General features: G+C 48.5%; 1 protein-coding gene and 1 long non-coding RNA gene across 2 annotated transcripts in view; both read left to right on the top strand.

Moving 5' to 3' along the window:
- The window catches only part of LOC140910055 (uncharacterized), a 36,259-nt gene extending 23,336 nt beyond the window's left edge, over positions 1–12,923 (top strand). The window contains exons 2-3 of the long non-coding RNA XR_012158409.1: positions 6,896–7,052; positions 12,857–12,923. This is a non-coding gene — a long non-coding RNA (uncharacterized LOC140910055). The remainder of the gene's footprint in view (positions 1–6,895; positions 7,053–12,856) is intronic.
- Positions 12,924–15,270: 2,347 nt separating this feature from the next.
- Positions 15,271–22,939, top strand: LOC140910054 (C-type lectin domain family 4 member F). The gene is made up of 4 exons (XM_073340164.1): positions 15,271–15,341; positions 17,423–17,574; positions 18,087–18,193; positions 22,124–22,939. Exons 1-4 carry the CDS (start codon positions 15,287–15,289, stop codon positions 22,275–22,277), a joined length of 468 nt encoding a protein of 155 aa, XP_073196265.1. The 5' UTR covers positions 15,271–15,286; the 3' UTR covers positions 22,278–22,939.
- The last annotated feature ends 203 nt before the right edge of the window (positions 22,940–23,142 follow it).

The raw sequence follows: 23,142 nt of genomic DNA, 5'->3' as shown, positions 1-23,142 counted from the left end.
AACCACCACCACCCGCCTCCTTCTCTTGGGAGTGGTGGTCGTGGAAGCCCCATCCCTAGGACAGTGCATCTCATGCCTTCCAGTCGGCGGAGTCTCCTTCAGGTCCCTTCCCTCAGATGTATCATCTAGTCCACTCTCCGCAATGGTACCTGTGGAGAGAACATGAAAACGGTTCCTCACCTGTATCTGCGTTGCTGGTACATGGACGCTCCCCTTTCTTCTTCTGGAGGTCACATGCTGCCAAATTTCTTCACCGTCCTCCGGTTCCCCGCAGTGCAGCCTGCTCTGAATCTTCAGAACGCTGTGCCCGTAGAAGCATATCCTGATGTCTGTCCAGGAAATCTTCAGTTTCTCTTATGCAACGGAGGGTCGATACCTGTTGCTCCAGACCTTGAACCTTCTCTTCCAATATGGAGACCAGCTTGCACTTTGTACAGACAAAGTTGCTTCTCTCCTGAGGAAGAAAGACAAACATGGCACATCCAGTGCAGGTCACAACATCTGAACGCTCCCCATCCGTATTACCTTCCTTCTACGAGCTTCCTCAGGAGTTGTAGTAACTACTCAGAGAAGCCGGCAAGATGTAAGCCTCAGTGGGCTCTCCCCAGGTGAACTCCCTTTGTTAGCCTCTCTGCTGTTCGCCGCTCAGCTGGTTCGCAGCTGACTGGCTTTTTATAACAGTCAGGCCCACTCATGGCTCACCTGGAACAAAGCACTCCCTATTCACACTTTTCAAACAACCAGTCAAGCACACGGTCAAACTGTCCCCCCGTCAGACCCACCTGGTTGTGTTTGTATTATTTTCTTTTGTATCCTCTCACCTGCTTGTCTTCTGCAGTATCCCCACCCACACTGGGATACAGCGGTGCAGAGACACATCCCTGTGGCGGTGGAGGGAGGTCACCTGTCTTCAGGAAACCCAAAAGGGGTTGCACCAATATTACAAATCAGGTGCTGTAAACCAACTGTATTCAGGAGAAGGGAAACTGATTTCAAATTAGGGCAGTCAGCGCTCACTTTGCCTCTTCAGGCAAGTCTGTCCAGGAGAAGGAAACCTCTGATTTCAAATCTGAGCAATCCAAGCTCATTCGCCTTGGAAGACGAGCGGACTGATACCTGTTCCTAGCAGGGCAGCAGGCTATGGCACAACATGGAGAGGCTGGATTGGCCTACCAAGCCTTTGCATCCAAAACTCCTGGTTCCAAAAAAGGTACAGCAAAAAGTGAGGCTATCAGGATGAATTTCAAAACAGAGCATTTCAAAATGGTTCCTCTGCAAAATTACTCTGTTATTTCCAAGAAAAGTTCAGCTGTCTCAGGAAGAGAGATTGAGTCAAATCTGGAGACTAAATTCAGTAATTGAATTGAGAAACACATGGACTTTCATCCTTCTATGAAGTGCAAATCTCAGGGCAGACAGAACTCTGCGCTCGCTTCCAATGCCTCAGAGACTCACTTCGTTCCATTAGCAGGAGAGAGATTTACTTTCTACTTAATACTCCTCAACTATACTATACCAAAAGCGTTGCATTTGGTCTTTTATCTACAGCAGCACACTGCAATCTCATGTTTATCCAGTTATCCACCATGACCTCAAGGTATTTTTCAGTGTCACTGAAATCCGGGATACTGTCTCCCACGCTATAAGTGTAACCTGTATTCTTGGTTCCTAGATGTCAGACCTTGCATTTATCTGTATTGACACATGTCGTTCAAATGAACCCAGTCTACCAAGCAACCCAGATTGTGCTGTCAAACCATCACCATGTTCTGTTATTTACAACTCCACCTATCTGTCATATGCAAACTTTAGCAGCACAGATTTCATGTTTTCTTCCAGGTCACTGTTAGAAATAGTACTGGGGCAAGAACAGAAGACTTTGGTATCTCACCTCTCTGGGTGTTGATTTACATTTACAATTAACATTTACACTTACTTCTTGAGATCTAGCAGTTAGCCCGTCTTTAAACCCTTCAATATGTGCCGCATTGGCCTGGGATAGTGCTAATTTTTAAAAACCAGAACGTCACACAGGACGCCGGGAATTGCCTTACAGAAGTCTAGGTACATTATAGCAGCAGTTTTCTTTGTCAACCAAATTTATAATCTCCTAAAAAAACAATATCAGGTTTGTTTGACAGGACCCATTCTCCATAAAACCAGGTTGACTGGCATTAATTAGGAAACCGTCCTTTAATTTTTCATTGATTGAATCCAATATCAGCTTTTCCATGATTTTGCCCTGGATCGATGCCTGGCTAACTGGCCTATAGTTACTCAGATCATCCCATTTACCCTGGTTACGTGTTGGTACAACATCAGCTTTATTCAGCTCCTCTAGAATTTTCCCAGTGTTCCGAGTTGTGTTAAATATCAGCATCAGTGGCTCAAGCTCCTCAGCCAGCTCTTTAAAGACATGCAGGTGCACACCCCTCCCGACAAAATAATTAAAACCAAAACCAAAACCATGCAGTCCTAGCGTGTTTGAAACTCATCCCGCAGTTTGTATGTTGCATTCCTTTCCCTCCCAGATTCTTTGTCTGTCTTAACTCTTTAGAAGGCAAGCTCTCCAGGGAAGGCACTGACTCTGCACATGTATCTGTTTAGCACCGGGTGTCAAGCTGCCTTCAGTGCCTCAAGAGAACGGGTACCAATCTCAGGGCAGGCTGTTAGGAAGCAGGGCACAAACCCAAAATGGATTGTGAGTTCTATACTTAGGTTTCACCAACCAATTATCAAGTGTAAGCTCCTTAGGCACCATAACGGCCTAAACATGGAGTCACAGACAGTTCCCTTGGGTGCTCCAATCTGTCTTGCCACTCAGAGGAGCCTACCTTTGTGACAGATGGTCATTTACACCAAGAATCACAGCAATATTCAAGTTTCTCCCATTCTCAAAGGACCAGTCACTTACCCCAGGTCAGTTGCACCTCAGATCTCACACCAAAGACAATGCTTGTAGCCAATCCTACAATAAACTATCTAAAGATTTATTAAATCGGAAGAGGAGACAAGAGAGTTATTTACAAGGTTAAAGCAGGTAAACATACACACACACATGAATTGCAATCTTCAGTTTCAAAAAGTAAGAGAAGCTTCTATAATAAGCAAGGCTCTATATGTCCCTTAGGGCTAACTCAGGCTGAGCAGCTGGGGGTCTCTTGCTTATGCCTCGAAAACCTTCCACCACCCCAATTCCAAGCAGTGTAGAGATCCAGTTCCTTCTTGTTAGGGTTTTTATCCCCCTCTTCCCATGTGCTCTGAGCTGCAAACTCAGCTGACTGGAGGAATCCACTTGCATGACTCGTCTTCACGGAGAGGGGATGGGGATAGCAGAGCAACTAAGTCCTTTGTGCTCTTTAAAATCCCACTATTGTCTGTCTGGTGTCAATGGACCTTCCCTGTTGGCCAGGACATAACACCTTCTGCTGGAGACCAGCCTTTCATACTAAGTAATGTCGCTTTCCTGTCTGGTGATTTACATAGTCACAGGGGCTCACAATACAACCACTCAAATATTACATAAGAATATAAGAATGGCCATACTGGGTCAAATCAAAGGTCCATCTACAGTATCCTGTCTTCGGGCAGTGGCCAATGCCAGGTGCTCCAGAGGGAATGAACAGAACAGGTGATCATCAAGCAATCCATCCCCTGTCGCCCATTCCCAGCTTCTGGCAAACAGAGGCTAGGGACACCAACCCTGCCCATCCTGGCTAATCGCCATTGATGGACCTATCCTCCATGAATTTATCTAGTTCTTTTTTGAACTCTGTTATAGTTTTGGCCTTGACAACATCCTCTGGCAAAGAGTTCCACAGGTTGACTGTGTTGTGGTAAGAAATCCTTCTTTTTGTGTGTTTTAAACCTGCTGCCTATTAATTTCACTTGATGATTCCTAGTTCTTGTGTTATGGGAAGGAGTCAATGACACTTCCCTATTCACTTTCTCCATCCCAGTCATGATTTTATAGACCTCAATCATATCCCCCCTTAGTCGTCTCTTTTCCAAGCTGAGAAGTCCCAGTTTATTAATCTATCCTCAAATGGAAGCTGTTCCTTACCCCAATCATTTCTGTTGCCCTTTTCTGTACTTTACAATGTGGGATACAGATACTATAAGAGAGATGAATTCCGGCAGCAACTCAAGTATTCAATAAAATCTAAACACCAAACACATTCTTATAATTCTAACACCTATTTTAAAAACACTGACACACAGGTGAGCCAGACTTATTCCAACCAGGAATTTGTCAGTGTTTCATTGAGGCATGGGGACCTTCGCATGAGCTGGCACCTGGTCTGCGAGCATCACACCTGGCACAGTGGGTCCCCAATTCTGCTTGGGGCCCTCTGGAATAGGTAACTGAGTGCCTTGAAAGCCGATGGTGCAAGCACCAACCAGTTGATTCACTGTGACTCGTGCTGCAGCATCATGAGTCTAGGAAATCCAGTTCTCGAGCGACCATCTTTGCCACAAATAGTGCAGGTATACGGCACACGACCAGAGGAGGAAGTGGGTGCTTTACTAGCTCTTGAGCCCTTTCCTCTTCTCTCTCTTTGCTTCCCCCTCTCTCTTAACCACCTCTCGCCAGCCTCTTTGATTCCATAGTGCAGTGCAGCCCTCCAGCACGGCCTTTTGCTAACCCTCGCTTCCTAGCTTACCAGGTCAGTGTTGAAAGTTTTCAGGTCCTTGGGACATTCACAAGTTTTCCATACTGGAGACCCTTTGGAGAGTGTCCATCGTTCATCCAGAGCAGTAATTAAGACAACAATGAAGAAATCTGTGTTTAGTGATGAAATTTGGGGGTTTTGCTTTCTCAAGTTCTTTGTTGCCAGGAAGTTTGGTTTCCAACTTGATATTTAGAAGATGGTGACGACAGCAGGTGTGGATGGAGTTTAGCTTTCTGTTGTGCCTCCTATAGGTGGTCCATCTCTCACCACCATATAGCAGCATGCTCAGAACACTCATCTGGTAGACCCACATTTTGGTGTTCAGAGTTAGTTTCCTGTTATCACACACACACTTGGCCAGTTGGCCGAATGTGCTAGCTGCCTTTCCAATGCAAGAATTAAGCTCATCAGTGATCGAGACAAGTTATTTGATACAATTGATCCTAGGAAGAAGAACTTGTGTCCAACTTCTAATGTGGCGTTACCCATTGAAGCATCTGGTGCAGTCAACACACCTTGTGCCAAAATCATTTTCTTCTTTAGATTAACGGTTAGTCCAAAGTCACCGCAAGCTAGCACAAACCTATCGCAAAGTTGCTGGAGCACCTCTTCACTGTGTGCAACAAATGGCCTCTGGACTACCAATTAATTAATTAATAATAATAACAATAACAACAATCATAATAATTTATTAATTAATAGTTTCCCCTGCTGTTCTATTACCTCATAAAGATGATGAATTTGGGGAGATGGACTGCATGTGAGGAAGACAAGCAGGGTTTAGTCCAGAGGTGGGCAAACTACAGCCCCGGGGCTGCATCCGGCCCTTCAGACCTTTTAATCCAGCTCTCGAGCTCCCGCTGGGGAGCAGGGTCCAGGGCTTGCCCCACTCCAGTGCTCCAACCAGGGAGTGCGGTCGGGGGCTTGCCCCACTCCACACATGCTGTGGCTCCGCGTGGCTCCTGGAAGCAGTGGCATGTCCCCCCTCCGGCTCCTACATGTAGGGGCAGCCATGGGGCCCCAACTCCACCTCTGCAGCTCCCATTGGCCGGGAACTGCAGCCAATGGGAACTGCAGGGGCGGCGCCTGCAGACAAGGCGCAGAACTGCCTGGCCGTGCCTCCACATAGGAGCCGGAGCGGGGACATGCCGCTGCTTCTGGGAGCTGCTTGAGGTAAGCGCCACCGGGAGCCTGCACCCCTGACCCCCTCCCGTGTCCCAACCCTCTGCCCCAGTCCTGATCCCCCTCCCACCCTCCAAACCCCTTGGTCCCAGCCCGGAGCACCCCCAACCCCACCCCACCCCAGAGCCCGCACCCTCAGATGGAGCCACACCCCAACCCCCACCCAAGTCTGAGCCCCCTCCTACACCCTGAAAGCCTCCTTTCTGGCTCCACCCCAGAGCCCACACCCCCCAACTGGAGCCCTCACCCCCTCCCACATCCCAACCCCCAATTTTGTGAGCAGTCATGGCCCGCCACACAATTTCCATTCCCAGATGCAGCCCTGGGGCCAAAAAGTTTGCCCACCCCTGGCTTAGTCCCTGGTGCTGCAATTATAGAGGTTTCCTCTAGTTTTCTGCGAGTAGCCCAAAGCAAGTGGGGATCAGAAGGTTGTCTGAGCTGCCTGTTGACTCTTCGTGTTGGTGAAAGCAGCTGGGGGGAAGAGGGATAGCTCAGTGGTTTGAGCATTGGCCTGCTAAACCCAGGGTTGTGAGTTCAATCCTTGAGGGGGCCATTTAGGGATCGGGGGCAAAAATTGGGGATTGGTCCTGCTTTGAGCAGGGGGTTGGACTAGATGATCTCCTGAGGTCCCTTCCAACCCTGATATTCTATGATTCTATGATTGGCATCCCTTGCAAGTAAAGTCCACTTTAGCCACAGACCAGATATAGCACAGTGCTAGCTTCCCCCACACCAATCCAGCTCCCTTTGAGCGTTCTTCGCCTCCTAGCTCTTGTCCTTTCTGCACAGTCCATCGCGAGTCTCCTGAACAATTGTGGCAGGTTTTGTGATCTGGACACTTGCCTGTGGAATGGTCTGTGTCAGTTCATGCCATAGTTTGTGGCTAACTTGCAGCCTGGCTGATCCCCCTTATCTCTCCCTACACCTGCAGTCGCTCAAAGATCACAGCGGTGTCTGACTTGGCAATCTGTGGTCTGAGCCGTTTTGGTTTTGTTGTCCTTGAGACTTTGTAGATCTCATTTCCCATTTTTATTTCTCAGTCACACATTTGGGTGAGAGAGACATTCACAAACCAGTCAGGAAGACCACCTGACATGGACCAGCTGCGAAGTTTTCCACTCACAAAGTGGGCAGGAAAAGAGGAAAATACCTATCAGAATGTGACCAGAGTAATTCCGAGTCGGCAACTTGGGGAAGGTAAGAAGCATTCGGTCTTTTATTTCATCTTTCCTGGGCTTCCTTTTCTCTGCAGTTCAGCTTTGCTGAGTGGCAGTCACTGGTGGGTATAGAATCATGGAATATCAGGGTTGGAAGAGACCTCAGGAGGTCGTCCAGTCCAACCCCTGCTCAAAGCAGGGTATGGGACGCACAGCCTGCTCTGACAGCTTGAGCTGCACAAGTGGTGCTCAATCTGTTTCTGAATTTTTCCTCCACCTCAGAGGGGCCAAAGAAAACAACCCTGGCTTGTGTTATGCAGGAGGTCAGCAGGATGGTCCTGATGCCTCTTTCTGGCCCTATGAATCTGTCTGTACAGAAAGACAGCTTGACCAGTTTTTTAAAAGAAAATGATCAGATCTGAGGAGAAGATTCTTATTTTATCTGAATTGGTTCAGCCACTTCCTGCCAGAACTAATTTTTGGAATTTCCAAAATTTCTAGATATTCCCCTTCTCCTGGGGTCTAGTTTGTGTAGTTCATACAGCTTCCCCAAAAGACATCAGACTCTCCTAAAACCTTAAAGGGGCATGCCATGCAATCAGGGTAGGCTAAGCACTAGCCACCACTACCGTTAAAGGGACAGACTCCCCCCCTCCCCCACAGCCATATAATTATAGGCCTGCCTGCCTGATGTTGATCCAAAGCAAAATAAAGGGGTGGTTGATATGGGACTCAAATAATAAAGAATTAAAGGAGGTTTATACAATTAATGCCAATCAACATGTGTTTATGTAAAATAGATCTTGTCAAACTAACTTGCTATCTTTCTTGGATGAGATTACAAGTTTGGTTGATCATGGTAATAGTGTTGATGTAATATAATTGCAATCTGTAAGGCATTTGACCTGGTACCGCCAGGGCCAGATTAATCATTTGTGGGCCCCAGCGCCAGGACCGTAGCCCCGCCTCCCACTTCTCCTGCGCTCTGCCCCAGGCCCCACCCGCACTTGGCCTCTTCCCCCCGAGGCCCTGCGCCCGCTTGGCCTCTTCCCCACAAGAGCCTGCCCCCAATCAGCTTTTCCCCCCTAGGCCCTAGGGGGAGGGGTGGAGAGGAGCAAACGGTGGGTGGTGCCTCAGGGGGAAGAGGCCGAGCAGGGGCGGGGCCTCAGGGCAGAGCAGGGGGTGGGGACACAGTCTAGGTGCCCGGGCTCCTTCTGAGTGTGGGCCCGGTGCCATGGCATCATTGGCGCCATTGCAAACCAGGCACTGGTTAAGAAACTAGAATCATTCAACATCAACATGGCCCACATTAAATGGATTTAAAACTGGCTAACTAATTGTAACTGTGAATGGGGAATCTCAGAGAACAGGTGTGTTTTTAGTAGTATCCTGCAGGGATCAGTTCTTGTTTTCCTGGAAGAAAACATAAAATCATCACTGACACAATTTGCAGGTGACACAAAGATGGGGGAGTGGCAAATAGTGAAGAGGATGGGTCAGTGAACGAGCTAGACCACTTGGTGAGCTGGGCACAAGCAAACAATTTGCATTTCAATACAGCCAAATGTACAGCCATACATCTAGGAACAAAGAATGGAGCCACACTTACAGGATGGGGGACTCTGTCCTGGGTAGCAGGGACTCTGAAAAAGACATGGGACTCACAGTGGGTAATAAACTGAATATGAGCTCCCAGGGAGATGCTGAGGCCACATGGGCTAATGTGATCCTGGGAGGCATAACCAGGTTTTCTTGAGTAGGAGTGAAGAGGGTGTATTACTTTTATGTTGGTCACTGGTGCTACTGCTGCTGGATACTGTGTCCAGCTCCTGCGTCTGCACTTCAAGAAGGATGTTGATAAATTTCAGAGGGTTCAGGAAAGTGCCACCAGAATTATTAAAGTATTAGAAAACCTGTCTTACTGAATCACAGAAATGTAGGGCTTGAAGGGACCTCGAGTGGCCATCTAGTCCAGCCCCCTGTGCTGAGGCAGGACCACGTAAACCTAGACCAGCTCTGACAGATGTTTGTCCAACCTGTTCTTAAAAACCTCCAATGACAGTGTGACGGGTTCTCTGGGGTGCAACCTGGAACTGGAATACCGCTGAGCCCTCTGACATACCAATCTGGGCTCCCTCTCACACTGTGATGCTGTGATAAGCTGCAAACCTCTCCAGGTTCTGCACTTACACAGCCATCCACAGGCAGGGACACACGCAGCTGAGTTACATGAATGTTTTCACCAGCCACTCACGAACTAACAATAGAGAGGCTCCAGACTAGGACCCCAAGGCTGTACCCTCCTGCCCTGTTCAGAAGCCTGACCAGTGTAAATTTATTACGCAGTCTGCCCCTCCCTCAACGTGGAGAGGGCATGCACCACCTTTTGTACAGTGAGCAGATTTCCCAAGCATTTCAACCAAACCACACTGTTTAAGGTAAAATATAAAACAGATTTATTAACTACAGAAAGATAGATTTTAAGGGATTATAAGTAGTAAGAGTACAGCTCAAAGTTGGTTACCTAAGAAATAAAAGTAAAATCACAATCTGAGTTCTATTAACTAGACAGGATTTGAATCAAGCAGTGTCTCATCCTGATGATATAGTTCCTTACTAAACAAGCTGGAATTCTCCTTTCCAGGCTGGGACCACCTTCCCCTTGTCAGTCTTTGTTCTCCTTATGTGCTTCCAGGTGTTGCCTTGTGGGGGGAAAGTGAGGCCAAGTAATGATGTCACTTCCCCTCTTTTATGGTTTCTTCCAGCCTGCTGGAAACATCTATGCTTGTGACATGGGTCAAGCAATCTCCATTGCCTGTGTTCTCTCTGGGAAGTCTCCATTGTACAGATTCCTGGAACAGTCCTTGTGAGTGTGGATTCCCTTTAATGGGCCATCAGCATGTCTGGCTCCTCCATTGTTGCACCTGATAGGCTGGTTGTGGGTGTTTCCAACCTCACAACATATTTCAGTAATGCGCACACACACACACACAGCAAAACTTCATAACTCCACATACAATAACAGCACATACAATCCAACAGGATATCAATGTTCAACAGATCAAGCCTTTTAAAATGATACTTCTCAAGACATACTTTGTACAAAACATATCATAAATATATCACCATGGTAGATGTGGGGGTGCCAGGGTACTGCTTTGGAGCACTGAGTGCCACATACGGGAACTCCGCAACCTCCGTTGGACACCTATTCCGGAGCTTAAATACCCTTAGAGTTAGAAAGTTTTTCTCAATATCTAACCTACATCTCCCTTGCTGCAAACTAAGCTGATCACTTCTTGTTCTATCTTCAGTGGATATGGAGAACTTATCACCATCCTCTTTATAACAGCCTTTAACATATTTGAAGACTGTTATCAGCTCCCCCTTCAGCCTTCTCTTCTCTAGATTAAAAAAGCCCAATTCTTTCAACCTTTCATCAGTCAGTATAGCAGGATGACCATGTATATAGTGACCCCTCCTGGCCAGGGATGTCTCTGCAGGCGCCTCACCACTGAGTTTTTTTCTTATAAGGGCCCTTTAAGAATTTACAGGGGCTTTCTCTGATTAATAACGCTCTTACATGGGGCTAGTTTAGTACAGAACCAGTTTACAACAACCCAGAGTCCCAAATGAAAGCCAGTTCCAACCACACAAAGTCCTTGTGTTTTCTCTTGCCCCCAGGGCTCTTCTTCAGGCCCAGTCTGATCTCCCAGGCAGCTCGCCCAGCACTCCCTTGCTGGGACTCTGACATTCAGTCTCAAACACAGTCAGGGTTTCCTGCACCCCAACTGCCTCCCACTCACTGAGCTATACCCTCCATGCTCTGTGGTGCCGTGGTCCTGCAGCACCCCTTTTTCTCCCTGCAGTATCCTTCAGCATAGCTGCAGCTCCTTGTGCTTCCCTCTTTTCCTGCTCTTTGTAGAGAACTGCCTTATCCCCCTCAGGTGGGGCTCATTCCGTATTCGGGTTGGCTTAGCCCCAGGCTCTCCAGCTGGCAGGGCAAGGCACCCTGTTACAGTCAGGTTTTCTCTTATCATTTTTGTTTTCCTCTGGACTCTCTCCAATTTGTCCACATCTTTCTTAAAGTGCGGTGCCCAGAATTGGACACAAGCCTCCGGAGGAGGCCTCACCAGTGCTGAGCAGAGTGGGACAATTACCTCCTGTGTCTTACATATGACATTCCTGTTAATACAACTCAGAATGACATTTGTCTTTTTCGCAACTGCATCATGTTCTTGACTCATATTCAATTTGTGATCCTCTATAAGTCCCAGATCCTTGTCAGCTGTACGGCTGCCTAACCACTCCCCCCCCCATTTTGTGTTTGTCACATTTTTCCTTTCTAAGTGTAGTACTCCACACTTATCTTTATTGAATTTCATCTTATTGATTTCAGACCAATTCTCCAATTTGTCAAGATCATTTTGAACTCTAATCCTGTCCTCCAAAGTTCTTGCAACCCCTCCCACTTTGGCGTCATCTGCAAATTTTATAAGCATGCTCTCCACTACACCATCCAAGTCGTTAATGAAAATATTGAATAGTACCAAACTCAGAACAGACCCTTGTGGGACCCTACTGGATACATCCTCCTGGTTTGACAGTGAACCATTGATAACTATTCTTTGAGAATGGTCTTTTAACCAATTGGGCACGCACCTTATAGTAATTTCATCTACACCACATTTCCCTAGTTTGCTTAGGTTGGATATTAGGAAAAACTTTTTCACTAGGAGGGTGGTGAAACACTGGAATGTGTTATCTAGGGAGGTGGTGGAATTTCCTTCCTTAGATATTTTTAAAGTAAGGCTTGACAGAGCCCTGGCTGGGATGATTTAGTTGGGGATTGGTCCGGCTTTGAGCAGGGGGTTGGACTAGATGACCTCCTGAGGTCCCTTCCAACCCTGATATTCTATGATTCTATGATTCTATGAATATCATGTTGGACTGTGTCAAAAGCCTCAATAAAGTCCAGATATATCACATCTACTTCTTCCCTGCTATCCACTAGTAAGAAACTCAAGGAGCTAGTCTATTTAGCTTATGAAAGAGCGGTTAAAGGATGGCTTGATCACAGTTTATAAGTACCTTCTTGGGGAACCCAAATTTAATAATACAGGGTTCTTCAGTTTAGCAGACAAAGGCATAACAGTGGTTATGTCTTTGTCAACCTTTTTTCAGTTGTGGACTCCTAAAAATATTGAATGAAGGTGCAAATCCCTTTGGAAATCTTAGATATAGTCTGTGGACCCCCAGGAATGTGTGGACCACAGGTTGAAAACCACTGTTCTGTGGTAACAACAACCTTTCATCGATGTCTTAGACATAGTCTGCAGAGCCCCAGGGATCCACAGACCATAGGTTGAAAACCACTAGTATAACACAATCCCGTGGCTGCAAGTTGAAGCTAGACAAATTCAGACTAGAAATGAGGCACAAATTTTTAGCAGTGAGGGTACTTAATCATTGGAACAACTTATCAAAGGCTGTGGTGGATTCCCCATCACTGGAAATTTAAAAATCAAGACTGGATGTTTTTCCGAAAGGTACACTCTACATCAACCACAGCTATTGAACTTGAAGTAGGAATTATCTCAGGGCAGTCCTTTGTCCTGTGTTATGCAGGACATCAGACTAGATGATCACAGTGGTACCTCTGGACTAGAAATCTATGAATCTATGAATTTCTAATTTACACAACCACTTAATAAATTTAAATATTTATAAGACTCTGTGTGTGTGTATTCTTTTAATGTATTAGTATATGATTTTATCTTTATTATAATTAATAGCATTTCAGCCCTTGCAATGCAGCTGTAACATTTCCTCTTCTCCTTCAAGGAAGACTACCTGAGACATCTCAGAAGAGAGAGGTCATCCTGCGTGCTGTACTTATGCTGCTGAGTCTTTCCCTCAGTGCTTCTTTTGTTACTATGACCATTATGTGTAAGTTCAACTATAGCTATAAACTCAACATTTATGTGAGTTTTGGGGGGTGGAGGTGGGAGGAGGGTAGCAAAAAGCTGTTAAGTGTTGAAGGCTGGAATGCCATTGCCTCGGTAATACTGTTCAGGCTGCTTGAGCCATTCCAGCTGCTCAGTTCTTCTGTTCTTGGAGCTCCAGTGTTATCAGCACTAGCAGAGAGTGCAGCCTGCTAATTCAACAGACCTTGATGTTACTCATAAAGAAAGACCACTGGCACAGTTCGCTGACAAAGGCACTCGGCCAGGTTTATTGCCCTCAAGGCACAGTCCTAGTGTCCCCAAGGAGCTACAGATAGACTAACGCATGAGTCCCCCATTGCAAGGAATGGCTCAGTCAGCAGTGGGAATTTCTGCTGTCTCCTCGGCCACACACAGGACTAAGGCGAGGTCCCCTGACATTTATAGTCTGAGACAAACAATTTATCTACCCACCTTATGTGTCCCGTGACATCTGCTGGTTACCTTGCTCCAGATGTCATGGGCAAAACATCCCTCTTCCTCATTTCTGTCAAACCCTCTTATCTTGTGCTAGGTCAGGATGTATCTGGGCTGATCTTTTGGAATGTGTTCACATACACACCCAGTATCTGTTGCTTCTTAGGAGTGCCTGTGTTTTAGCAAGGCAGTGCCCTTGCCAAGTTCATATATCGGACAGTGAACGTGTAAGCATCTGCTTTCATACATGGCTTGACTTTGCTGACTATGGTTCAGACCTTAGCTCTTACACCAGGCCCAGTGCTCCAGGCTCGCTCACTCTCTGACAAAAAACATCCATTTAATGATAGGGTTTTTTAATATTTAACTATGTTACAAAAAGAACTTGAAGGTTGCAAGTAGGACCATTCAAAAGTCAGAAAATTCCAAAATTGAATTAGTCCCAAAAACTCTTAAGTCTTCCCCCACACTTTGACATTGGTTACAAATAGTTTATAAGTACAGGATCACATTCTCTTTGTTCTGCTGGCTCCTTGTCTCATCCAGTGTGAAGGCTGGACAGTGTGCAGGAAATGAGGAATTTGTTCAATATGTATTTTTGTCCTCTCTCGCCTTTGAGGGGATGCCTGCCTAATTTATTACACATCCCTCACTCATTCAGTGACAGCAGTGTCCATTCAGATATATACCATGGTAATTGCCAATAGAATTTGACCAAAAATAAGGCATAGATCCATAAATTTCAGCCCAAAACATGAAAGCTAACAAACGCCTAATCAACTGAAAAGATCCTTTAGAATGGAAATATTGAGGAATTGTAATTATGCCACATGCCCTATGTCACTCTGTATTCAAACTACAATATATGGAAGGAAGATTTAGGAAAATACCACAGCGTGATCCAGGCTTCCTGCAGCATCAGCATAGACATTCTCTGGCGTGTTCTATGCAGGAGGGCAGACTAGCTGATCTTATGATCTCTTCTGGCTTTAAAATCTATTAATCTAAGCTTGCGGCGTCTCCTTCAGATGATTTAGTTAAACAGGTGTAATGTCTGTGTGTGAACACTCTTATTTCAGTATGAGTGTGTTACACTGAAATTGACTTTAAGTGAATCAGTCTGAGGCATTCAGAAACTAAACTATGAGGCTCCCCACAAGGAAGTTGCACCCGTTTAACCAAATCAGTTTATAAACCAATTTAATTTTCTCATGTAGACAAACCCTTAGCACCCACCGGCGTGGGGGAGGGCATTGCAATCCAATTTCTTCTTTCTCCTCTGAAGACAGGGGGCAAAGTGTCGACTCTCCAGTTATTTCTCCCTCCTGTCATCTCTTGTAGATCACCAGGAGCTCAGGAAGAAACACCAAGTTGCAGAAGCGATTCAGAGAATCAAAGACTTTTTGAAGCTTGGCAATGCATCTTATTCACCAGCCCTGGAACAAAATGGCAAGTATTATTATTATATTAGAAAGTATTAGAATCTTGTCTGCTGGCTTTTCCTACTGATCCCCTTACTCACACTGAGCAGTGCCTTACTCCATGTGTTGTCCCATTCGTTCCAGCGGGGCGTGAAGATGGCACCCCATGCATAGGTGGGTATTTTACTGCATTTATCTACACTTTGTGTCACTTCAGGGTATTTGCTGGACTGTGAGTCAGGCCCGGGTCCGTTCAGACCTAGTATGCCTGGAGCTTACAACTATGGACACAAGACATCCTAAACCCTCAGAATATCATCTGAGATCCTGGGGTGGGCAATTGCTAACGCTTGGACCTACACCGCATGGCAGTGCCCCTTTAACTATTTTAATGGGTTTTAGGCCCATTACTGGACACGCTGCAGCTGTTAATGGGCCCTTTGGAGGAAGTCGGTACCTCCCGTGCCACGATGCGGAAGCAGTACAGTAAGTAACGGGAGCAAATGCTGCAGGGAATCTAACTACCAGTGGGACAGGCATTAAAGTAAGGGGGTGGGGGAGGGTGAAAGAGGGCAGCCAACCCATCTCTTCCTCTCCTGGGCTCGTGGGGAGCTCAGTCTGAACCACTGGTCAGTGTTTGTTACGTGCCCCTGCTCCGTGCCCGATCCACGGAGGGTGTGAGCCTGTCTCAGTTCCAGCTACGGGGTCTGGCTCTCCAGCTCAAGCTGTAGTGACTCGTGCTTCCCGCCCTGGAGGCTCCTGGCTCATTCCCCTACGGCGGTCGTCACATCGGCTTTGCAGAAACTATAATGCAGCTTGAACGTGGGTTACCTTCCCCAGGTGATTTCCACAAGGCTGGAGGCGGGAGGAAGACATGGCACCCCACAGTTCAGCCTGGCTATACCCCCTTCTCCTACACAGCCCCTGGACTGTGGAGAGAGAGTGCCCCAGGTCTGGGGTGGGGAGGGGGAACGGTGCCATGGAGTTCGTGATTCTACCTGCAAAGGGGGAGATCTGTACTTGGAGGGCCCTTCCACATGCAGGCTGGAGAGGGGTACAATTAGGATTGCCAGGTGTCCAGTTTTCGACTGGAACTCCAGGTCGAAAAGAGACCCCAGCGGCTCCGACGACCAGGTGTTAAAAGTCCAGCCGGCGGCACAGCAGGGCTAAGGCAGGTTCCCTGCCTGCTGTGGCTCTGTGTGGCTCCTGGAATCAGGGGCATGTCCCCCCTCTGGGTCCTGTGTGTAGGAGCAGCCAGGGGGCTCTGCACGCTACCCCTACCCCAAGCGTCAGCTCTGCAGTTCCCATTGGCCAGCAGCCACGGCCAATGGGAGCTGCGGGGGTGGTGCCTGCGGATGGAGCAGTGCGCAGAGCTGCCTGGCTGCGCCTCCGCATAGGAGCCAGAGTGGGGACATGCCACTGCTTCCAGGAGCTGCTTGAGGTATGCGCCGTCTGAAGCCTGGACCCCTGACCCCTCCTGCACCCTGGACCCCTCATTTCTGGCCCAACCCCAGAATCTGCAGCCCCCAGCCCAGAGCCCGTACCTCCTCCCATACCCCAACCCCCTGCCTCAGACCGGAGCCCCCTCTCTTACTCTGAACCCCTCAGCTCCACCTCCCAGCCGGGAGCCCGCTCCTACACCCCAAACTCCTCATCCCTGGCCCCCCTCCAGAGCTCTCACCCCCATCCAGAACCCTCACCGCCTCTCACATCCCAACCCACTGCCTCAGCCCGGAGCCCCCTCCCATACCCTGAACTCCTAATTTCAGGTCCTACCCTGGAGCCCTCACCCCTCCCGCACCCCAACCCCCTGAACCAGCCTGGTGAAAATGAGAGAATCAGAGAGGGTGGGGAGAGCAAATGACATAGGGAGGAGGGATGGAGTGAGTAGGGGAGACCTCACAGAAGAGGCGGAGCATGGGCGGGGCCTCGGAGGAGGGGCAGGGTAGGGGACAGGGCAAGGGTCTTTGGTTTTGTTTGAGTAGAAAGTTGGAAACTTTAGGCACCATCTGTCCCATAAAAAGACACTCATGGTGTGTATTCTTCTGGTAAAAGAACAAGTGGGACCTGTGCTACGGGGCTAAAATTAGCAATGTAGATGTTTGGGGTCGGGCTGGAGCCTGGCCTCTGAAACCCAGTGAGCAGAGAAGGTCTTGAAGCCCAGGCTCCAGCCAAGCCCCAAATGTCTACACTGCTACTTTTAGCCCCGCAGCACAAGCCCCAGGACCCCAAGACTGTTAACCCAGGGTCTGATGCTCGCTGCGGCATGGTTTGGGGTTTTTCTGCTGTATAGACGTCCCCTTAGAGACACTCCACACCATGGAACCATTGGTGCAATCAATGGGGGCCTTCAGGTGAAGAGATCTTTGCAGTAAACGGGAAGGAGCTGCTGTCAGGGCTTGCTCTGTGCTGAAAGAATCATGGCTTAGAAGTTCCCTGAATCTGTAGCTGTCGAGAGGCAGAGGGTTGGGGGAAAAGCAGCTCCAGAAATCCTGACCTCTCTGTGTATTTCCCAGGAGAGTGTAGCACCTTTGTACTGCACTTCTGACCTCAGTCTCTGCTCCTAGGTGACGTGCTGACAAAGCTCTCCAGCGGCTGGAGATTTAACGGTGGGAACCTCTATTACTTCTCACGAGAGACAAAGTCCTGGGAGGAGGCCGAGCAGTTCTGTGTGTCTCAGGACTCGCACCTGAGCTCCATTGTCACGGAGGCAGAGCAGGTGAGAGCAGTAACTTCACAGCGGCCTGAAGGATGATTGAATCACCTTCCAATCACCTGTGATATCTCCGCCCCATGCCACAAGCCATCGGGGGTGGAGCCAGAGTCCACCACTTCCCAGGCTTTCCAGTCCCCTCCCCAAAGGAGACTCAGAGGGAAGCTGGTTCCCACTTTGTTGTGCTTCTGTAGCACCTTTCTGTGCCACAAATGGAGACTCTGCCCTGTACTTCTCTCCTCCAGCCCAGCCCCTTCTTCACAGAGAGCTCCAGGGAGCTCCTAGAGCCAGGACTTGAACTGGGAGCATAAGCCCCTGTCCGGCATGCGGACATCAGTGGAGTTACTCCTGATTTACACCAGTGTCAGATGGGAACTGGGCCCTTCACTTACCAATCAAATACAGCAGAAGACTTTCCATGTAACACCTATTAACCCCCGGCAGCCGTGGCTGGATTACTATCATATTGCTCAGGGTCCTGTGGGTGAAATGCAAGCAATATAAGTTGTATTTTGCAGAAATATCTTGTCAATGCAACCTGGGGAACACATCGCTGGATTGGACTCACTGACAAAGGGACAGAAGGCAACTGGCGCTGGCTGGATGGTGCCAAATACACAGGAGGGTAAAGTTTGAAATGAATCATTATGCTGCTGCCACGTATTAATTATCTAGGAAACGGCTACGGATGCTCCTGCCTATAGGGGATCAGTGTCAATGCTCAGGCCTGTGCTCAGCAGAGCCAGCTGAAGAAAGAAAAGGGAAGATTTCACGAACATTTTCAAAAGAAATGACTTACCCATTCTTTAATGAAAGCTTTGTTCTTTCTCCAAAGAGAAATAGTTTGTTTTGGGTGGGTTGGTTTTCATTGAATCATAGAATCATAGAATCATAGAATATCAGGGTTGGAAGGGACCTCAGGAGGTCATCTAGTCCAACCCCCTGCTCAAAAGCAGGACCCATACCCAATTAAATCATCCCAGCCAGGGCTTTGTCAAGCCTGACCTTAAAAACTTCTAAGGAAGGAGATTCCACCACCTCCCTAGGTAACGCATTCCAGTGTTTCACCACCCTCTTAGTGAAAAAGTTTTTCCTAATATCCAACCTAAACCTCCCCCACTGCAACTTGAGACCATTACTCCTTGTCCTGTCCTCTTCCACCACTGAGAATAGTCTAGAACCGTCCTCTCTGGAACTACCTCTCAGGTAGTTGAAAGCAGCTATCAAATCCCCCCTCATTCTTCTCTTCTGAAGACTAAACAATCCAAGCTCCCTCAGCCTCTCCTCATAAGTCATGTGTTCTAGGCCCCTAATCATTTTTGTTGCCCTTCGCTGGACTCTCTCCAATTTATCCACATCCTTCTTGTAGTGTGGGGCCCAAAACTGGACACAGTACTCCAAAATAGGCCTCACCAATGTCGAATAGAGGGGAACGATCATGTCCCTCGATCTGCTCGCTATGCCCCTACTTATACATCCCAAAATGCCATTGGCCTTCTTGGCAACAAGGGCACACTGCTGACTCATATCCAGCTTCTCGTCCACTGTCACCCCTAGGTCCTTTTCCGCAGAACTGCTGCCTAGCCATTCAGTCCCTAGTCTGTAGCTGTGCATTGGGTTCTTCCGTCCTAAGTGCAGGACCCTGCACTTATCCTTATTGAACCTCATCAGATTTCTTTTGGCCCAATCCTCCAATTTGTCTAGGTCCCTCTGTATCCTATCCCTGCCCTCCAGTGTATCTACCACTCCTCCCAGTTTGGTATCATCCGCAAATTTGCTGAGAGTGCAATCCACACCATCCTCCAGATCATTTATGAAGATATTGAACAAAACCGGCCCCAGGACCGACCCCTGGGGCACTCCACTTGACACCGGCTGCCAACTAGACATGGAGCCATTGATCACTATCCGTTGAGCCTGACAATCTAGCCAGCTTTCTACCCACCTTATAGTGCATTCATCCAGCCCATACTTCCTTAACTTGCTGACAAGAATACTGTGGGAGACCGTGTCAAAAGCTTTGCTAAAGTCAAGATACAATACATCCACTGCTTTCCCTTCATCCACAGAACCAGTAATCTCATCATAGAAGGCGATTAGATTAGTCAGGCATGACCTTCCCTTGGTGAATCCATGCTGACTGTTCCTGATCACTTTCCTCTCATGTAAGTGCTTCAGGATTGATTCTTTGAGGACCTGCTCCATGATTTTTCCAGGGACTGAGGTGAGGCTGACTGGCCTGTAGTTCCCAGGATCCTCCTTCTTCCCTTTTTTAAAGATTGGCACTACATTAGCCTTTTTCCAGTCATCCGGGACTTCCCCCGTTCGCCACGAGTTTTCAAAGATAATGGCCAATGGCTCTGCAATCACAGCCGCCAGTTCCTTTAGCACTCTCGGATGCAACTCATCCGGCCCCATGGACTTGTGCACGTCCCGTTTTTGTAAATAGTCCCTAACCACCTCTTTCTCCACAGAGGGCTGGCCATCTCTTCCGCATTTTGTGATGCCCAGCACAGCAGTCTGGGAGCTGACCTTGTTCGTGAAGACAGAGGCAAAAAAAGCATTGAGTACATTAGCTTTTTCCACATCCTCTGTCACTAGGTTGCCTCCCTCATTCAGTAAGGGGCCCACACTTTCCTTGGCTTTCTTCTTGTTGCCAACATACCTGAAGAAACCCTTCTTGTTACTCTTAACATCTCTCGCTAGCTGCAGCTCCAGGTGCGATTTGGCCCTCCTAATTTCATTCCTACATGCCCGAGCAATATTTTTATACTCTTCCCTGGTCATATGTCCAACCTTCCACTTCTTGTAAGCTTCTTTTTTATGCTTAAGATCTGCTAGGATTTCACCGTTAAGCCAAGCTGGTCGTCTGCCATACCTACTATTCTTTCGACACATCGCGATGGTTTGTCCCTGTAACCTCAACAGGGATTCCTTGAAATACAGCCAGCTCTCCTGGACTCCTTTCCCCTTCATGTTAGTCTCCAGGGGATCCTGGCCATCCGTTCCCTGAGGGAGTCAAAGTCTGCTTTCCTGAAGTCCAGGGTCCGTATCCTGCTGCTTTCCAAATGATTTGTAGATATTGTTCCTTAGGAGAAGGTGCATTTTAACCCAGTTCAGGTACTTCTATGGCCCCCCTTTACCATGCCTCACAACCTTTAATTGGCCAAGCTTGTAAAGGCCATATACTCAAGGGGGGCCAGGTCTATGCTACAGACCAAGTGTGAAAAATCCACACCCCTGAGTGACAGAGTTATACCAGCTTCACCCCCCCCCCGTGTACACAGCGCGATCGTAACGCCGATAGAACCCAGTTGTCAGCAGCCAGGATCAAACCTGGGACCTCTGCAGCTTAGTGCAGGAGCCTCTATTGCATGAGCTAAAAGACACCTCTCTCTTAGCCAAGGCTGTAGCAGCCTCATTGAGCTCTAGCTGGTCTAGCTGCCACTACAGGGGGACAGAGCACCAGCCCAAGCAGGCTTGGGTTACACTGTCGACGGGAGAGCTTCTCCCAACGACGTAGCTGCCGCCTCTCCGGCAGGTGGATTAACTCCGCCGGTGGGAGATGCTCTCCTGCCCGCGTAGGCAGCATCTTCCCGAGAACGCTGCAGCTTCGCTGTGATAGTGCGGCACGTGAAGACGAGTCCTAGATGTCGTTACTGCGTTTGCCTGGAGTGCACTAACTATTGAACACGAGCCATCAATTCCAGCATTAATGGCCAGAATCCTGTTGATTTGTGGGGAATCAGCACTCCACAGAGGGAAAGGGGGGCACCTGGAGCCCCTGCCATCTGTTTAGCATACAGCCCCAGCTTCCATTCATTGATCAAACAGTTGATTGATGGTGCATTAGTGCCTTCCAGCATAGCAGTAACCCTACTCAGCCTCCCAGTCGAACTGGATGTGTTGACACCCTGAGTGACCTATCGCCCAGGCAGATAATACTGGTGGTGGGACTGGGAGGAGGCGGATAAGGACGGGAAATGGTCACTTGCACACAGCCGCTGGCATGGGCAGGAATGGGGAAACCCTAGTATGGGAGCAAGGGGAAATGGGGGCACACAGACCCCCCGGTTGGGGGAGATTGTGGGACCTTTCTAGGGGGGAAGGGGAGCATGAGGGGAAAGAGAGGACTGGGGGTGCACCTCGAGCCTCTGCCATGGTGGAGAGAATGGGGGACCTGCTATGTGCGGAAAGAGGAAAGGGAGTGTACAGCGCCTCTGCATGGGTGTGAGAATAGGGGACCCTGCTATGGAGGAAGGGGGCCCACACACAGCCCTGGTAGGAGGGGAGAGCATATGGGGACCCTGGGGAATGGGGCCCCAGAGAGACCCTGGCATGTGGGGGACATGAATCCCTGAAGTAGAGGGCGATGAGATGGTGGCAGACAAGGAGCTGGGGGGGCGGGGGGAATGGAGCTGCCAAAGGAGCCCTGGGGTGGGCAATGAGCTCTTCCTGCAGAAGCTCTGAAATGTGCAACCCCCCAAGTAAAAAAAAATCTTTGTAAATGAAGTCCAGTCCATTCAATCAACAGGAAATTTCATTTTATTTCTAGGTTCTGGGCTACAGGTCAGCCAGACAACTGGAATCAGAGCATAGACAGGACAGAGGACTGTGTGTTCCTAGACTCATTCCAAAGCGGTTTTTGGAACAATGTCAGCTGCACTTTCCTGGAAAGGTGGATTTGTAAGAAGGTCGCTGCGCTGTGACATGGCAGGTCTGAACACAGTGGAGCATACTGTCCCCGCCCTGGCTAGAAGAGCAGACAGGAAACAGCATGTCCTATTGCAACACAGTGGCAAAAAGAAAACTAGGCTGAGATAGATGCAGTGCTGCCAGCTCCCACAATTTCTTCACAAACCCTGTAATATTTTTGGGAGGTGCAGGAGGAGAGGCTGACCCAGAAGTTTTGAAGACTTGCGGGTGGCAGCACCGTAGTGATCCCTGCGGGGTCAGGTCTACGTAGGTCGGCCATTCAAACGTTCCCAGAATACCGGACGTTCCGATACTTCCAGGAATGGCGTGGGCCGGCCCCCGCTGGTGTGACCTCACATACACGGTGCATGTGAGGTCACACCACAAAGGGAGCACCATTTTGCAGAGCACACCCTCCTTTCCCGCCCATGCCAGCACAATCTTGCACGCACGGTGTTCAGAATGGCATCCCCCATCTAATACAGGACAAAACCACGCCCAGTTTTGTCTCAGTACCGGATGGGGGACAAACCATCCAAAAAGATGACTGTCCGGTTCAAAATGGACAAGTGGCCTCCCAAAGTCCAAGGAGGGGTTTCATCCCTCTCTTGGTCCAAAGCTGGAAAAAAATAGATTCAACTGGTTTGTGTGACAGCAACAGCCAAGCCACCGTAACATCCTGGCCTCTTAATGCTAATAAATATCAAAGCTGCAAAGAGTCCTGTGGCACCTTGTAGACTAACAGACGTACTGGAGCATGAGCTTTGGTGGGTGAATCCCCACTTCGTCGGATGCATGTGTTTGTTTAGTCTGGGAATATTTTTGCGTGCATCCGACGACGTGGGTGTTCACCCACCAAAGCTCATGCTCCAATACGGC

Source organism: Lepidochelys kempii, chromosome 4, assembly GCF_965140285.1.
Source record: "Lepidochelys kempii isolate rLepKem1 chromosome 4, rLepKem1.hap1, whole genome shotgun sequence".
Taxonomy (NCBI): domain Eukaryota; kingdom Metazoa; phylum Chordata; order Testudines; family Cheloniidae; genus Lepidochelys; species Lepidochelys kempii.
Note: the sequence above shows the minus strand (reverse complement) of the source record. Positions and strands in the feature narration are given on the sequence as shown.

Coding starts and splice junctions, on each gene's coding strand:
- LOC140910054 (XM_073340164.1), top strand. CDS start 15,287: ATGGGCCCTTTGGAGGAAGTCGGTACCTCCCGTGCCACGATGCGGAAG. Junction 15,342..17,422: donor CACGATGCGGAAGCAGTACA/GTAAGTAACGGG, acceptor CTCTGCTCCTAG/GTGACGTGCTGACAAAGCTC. Junction 17,575..18,086: donor TTGTCACGGAGGCAGAGCAG/GTGAGAGCAGTA, acceptor TGTATTTTGCAG/AAATATCTTGTCAATGCAAC.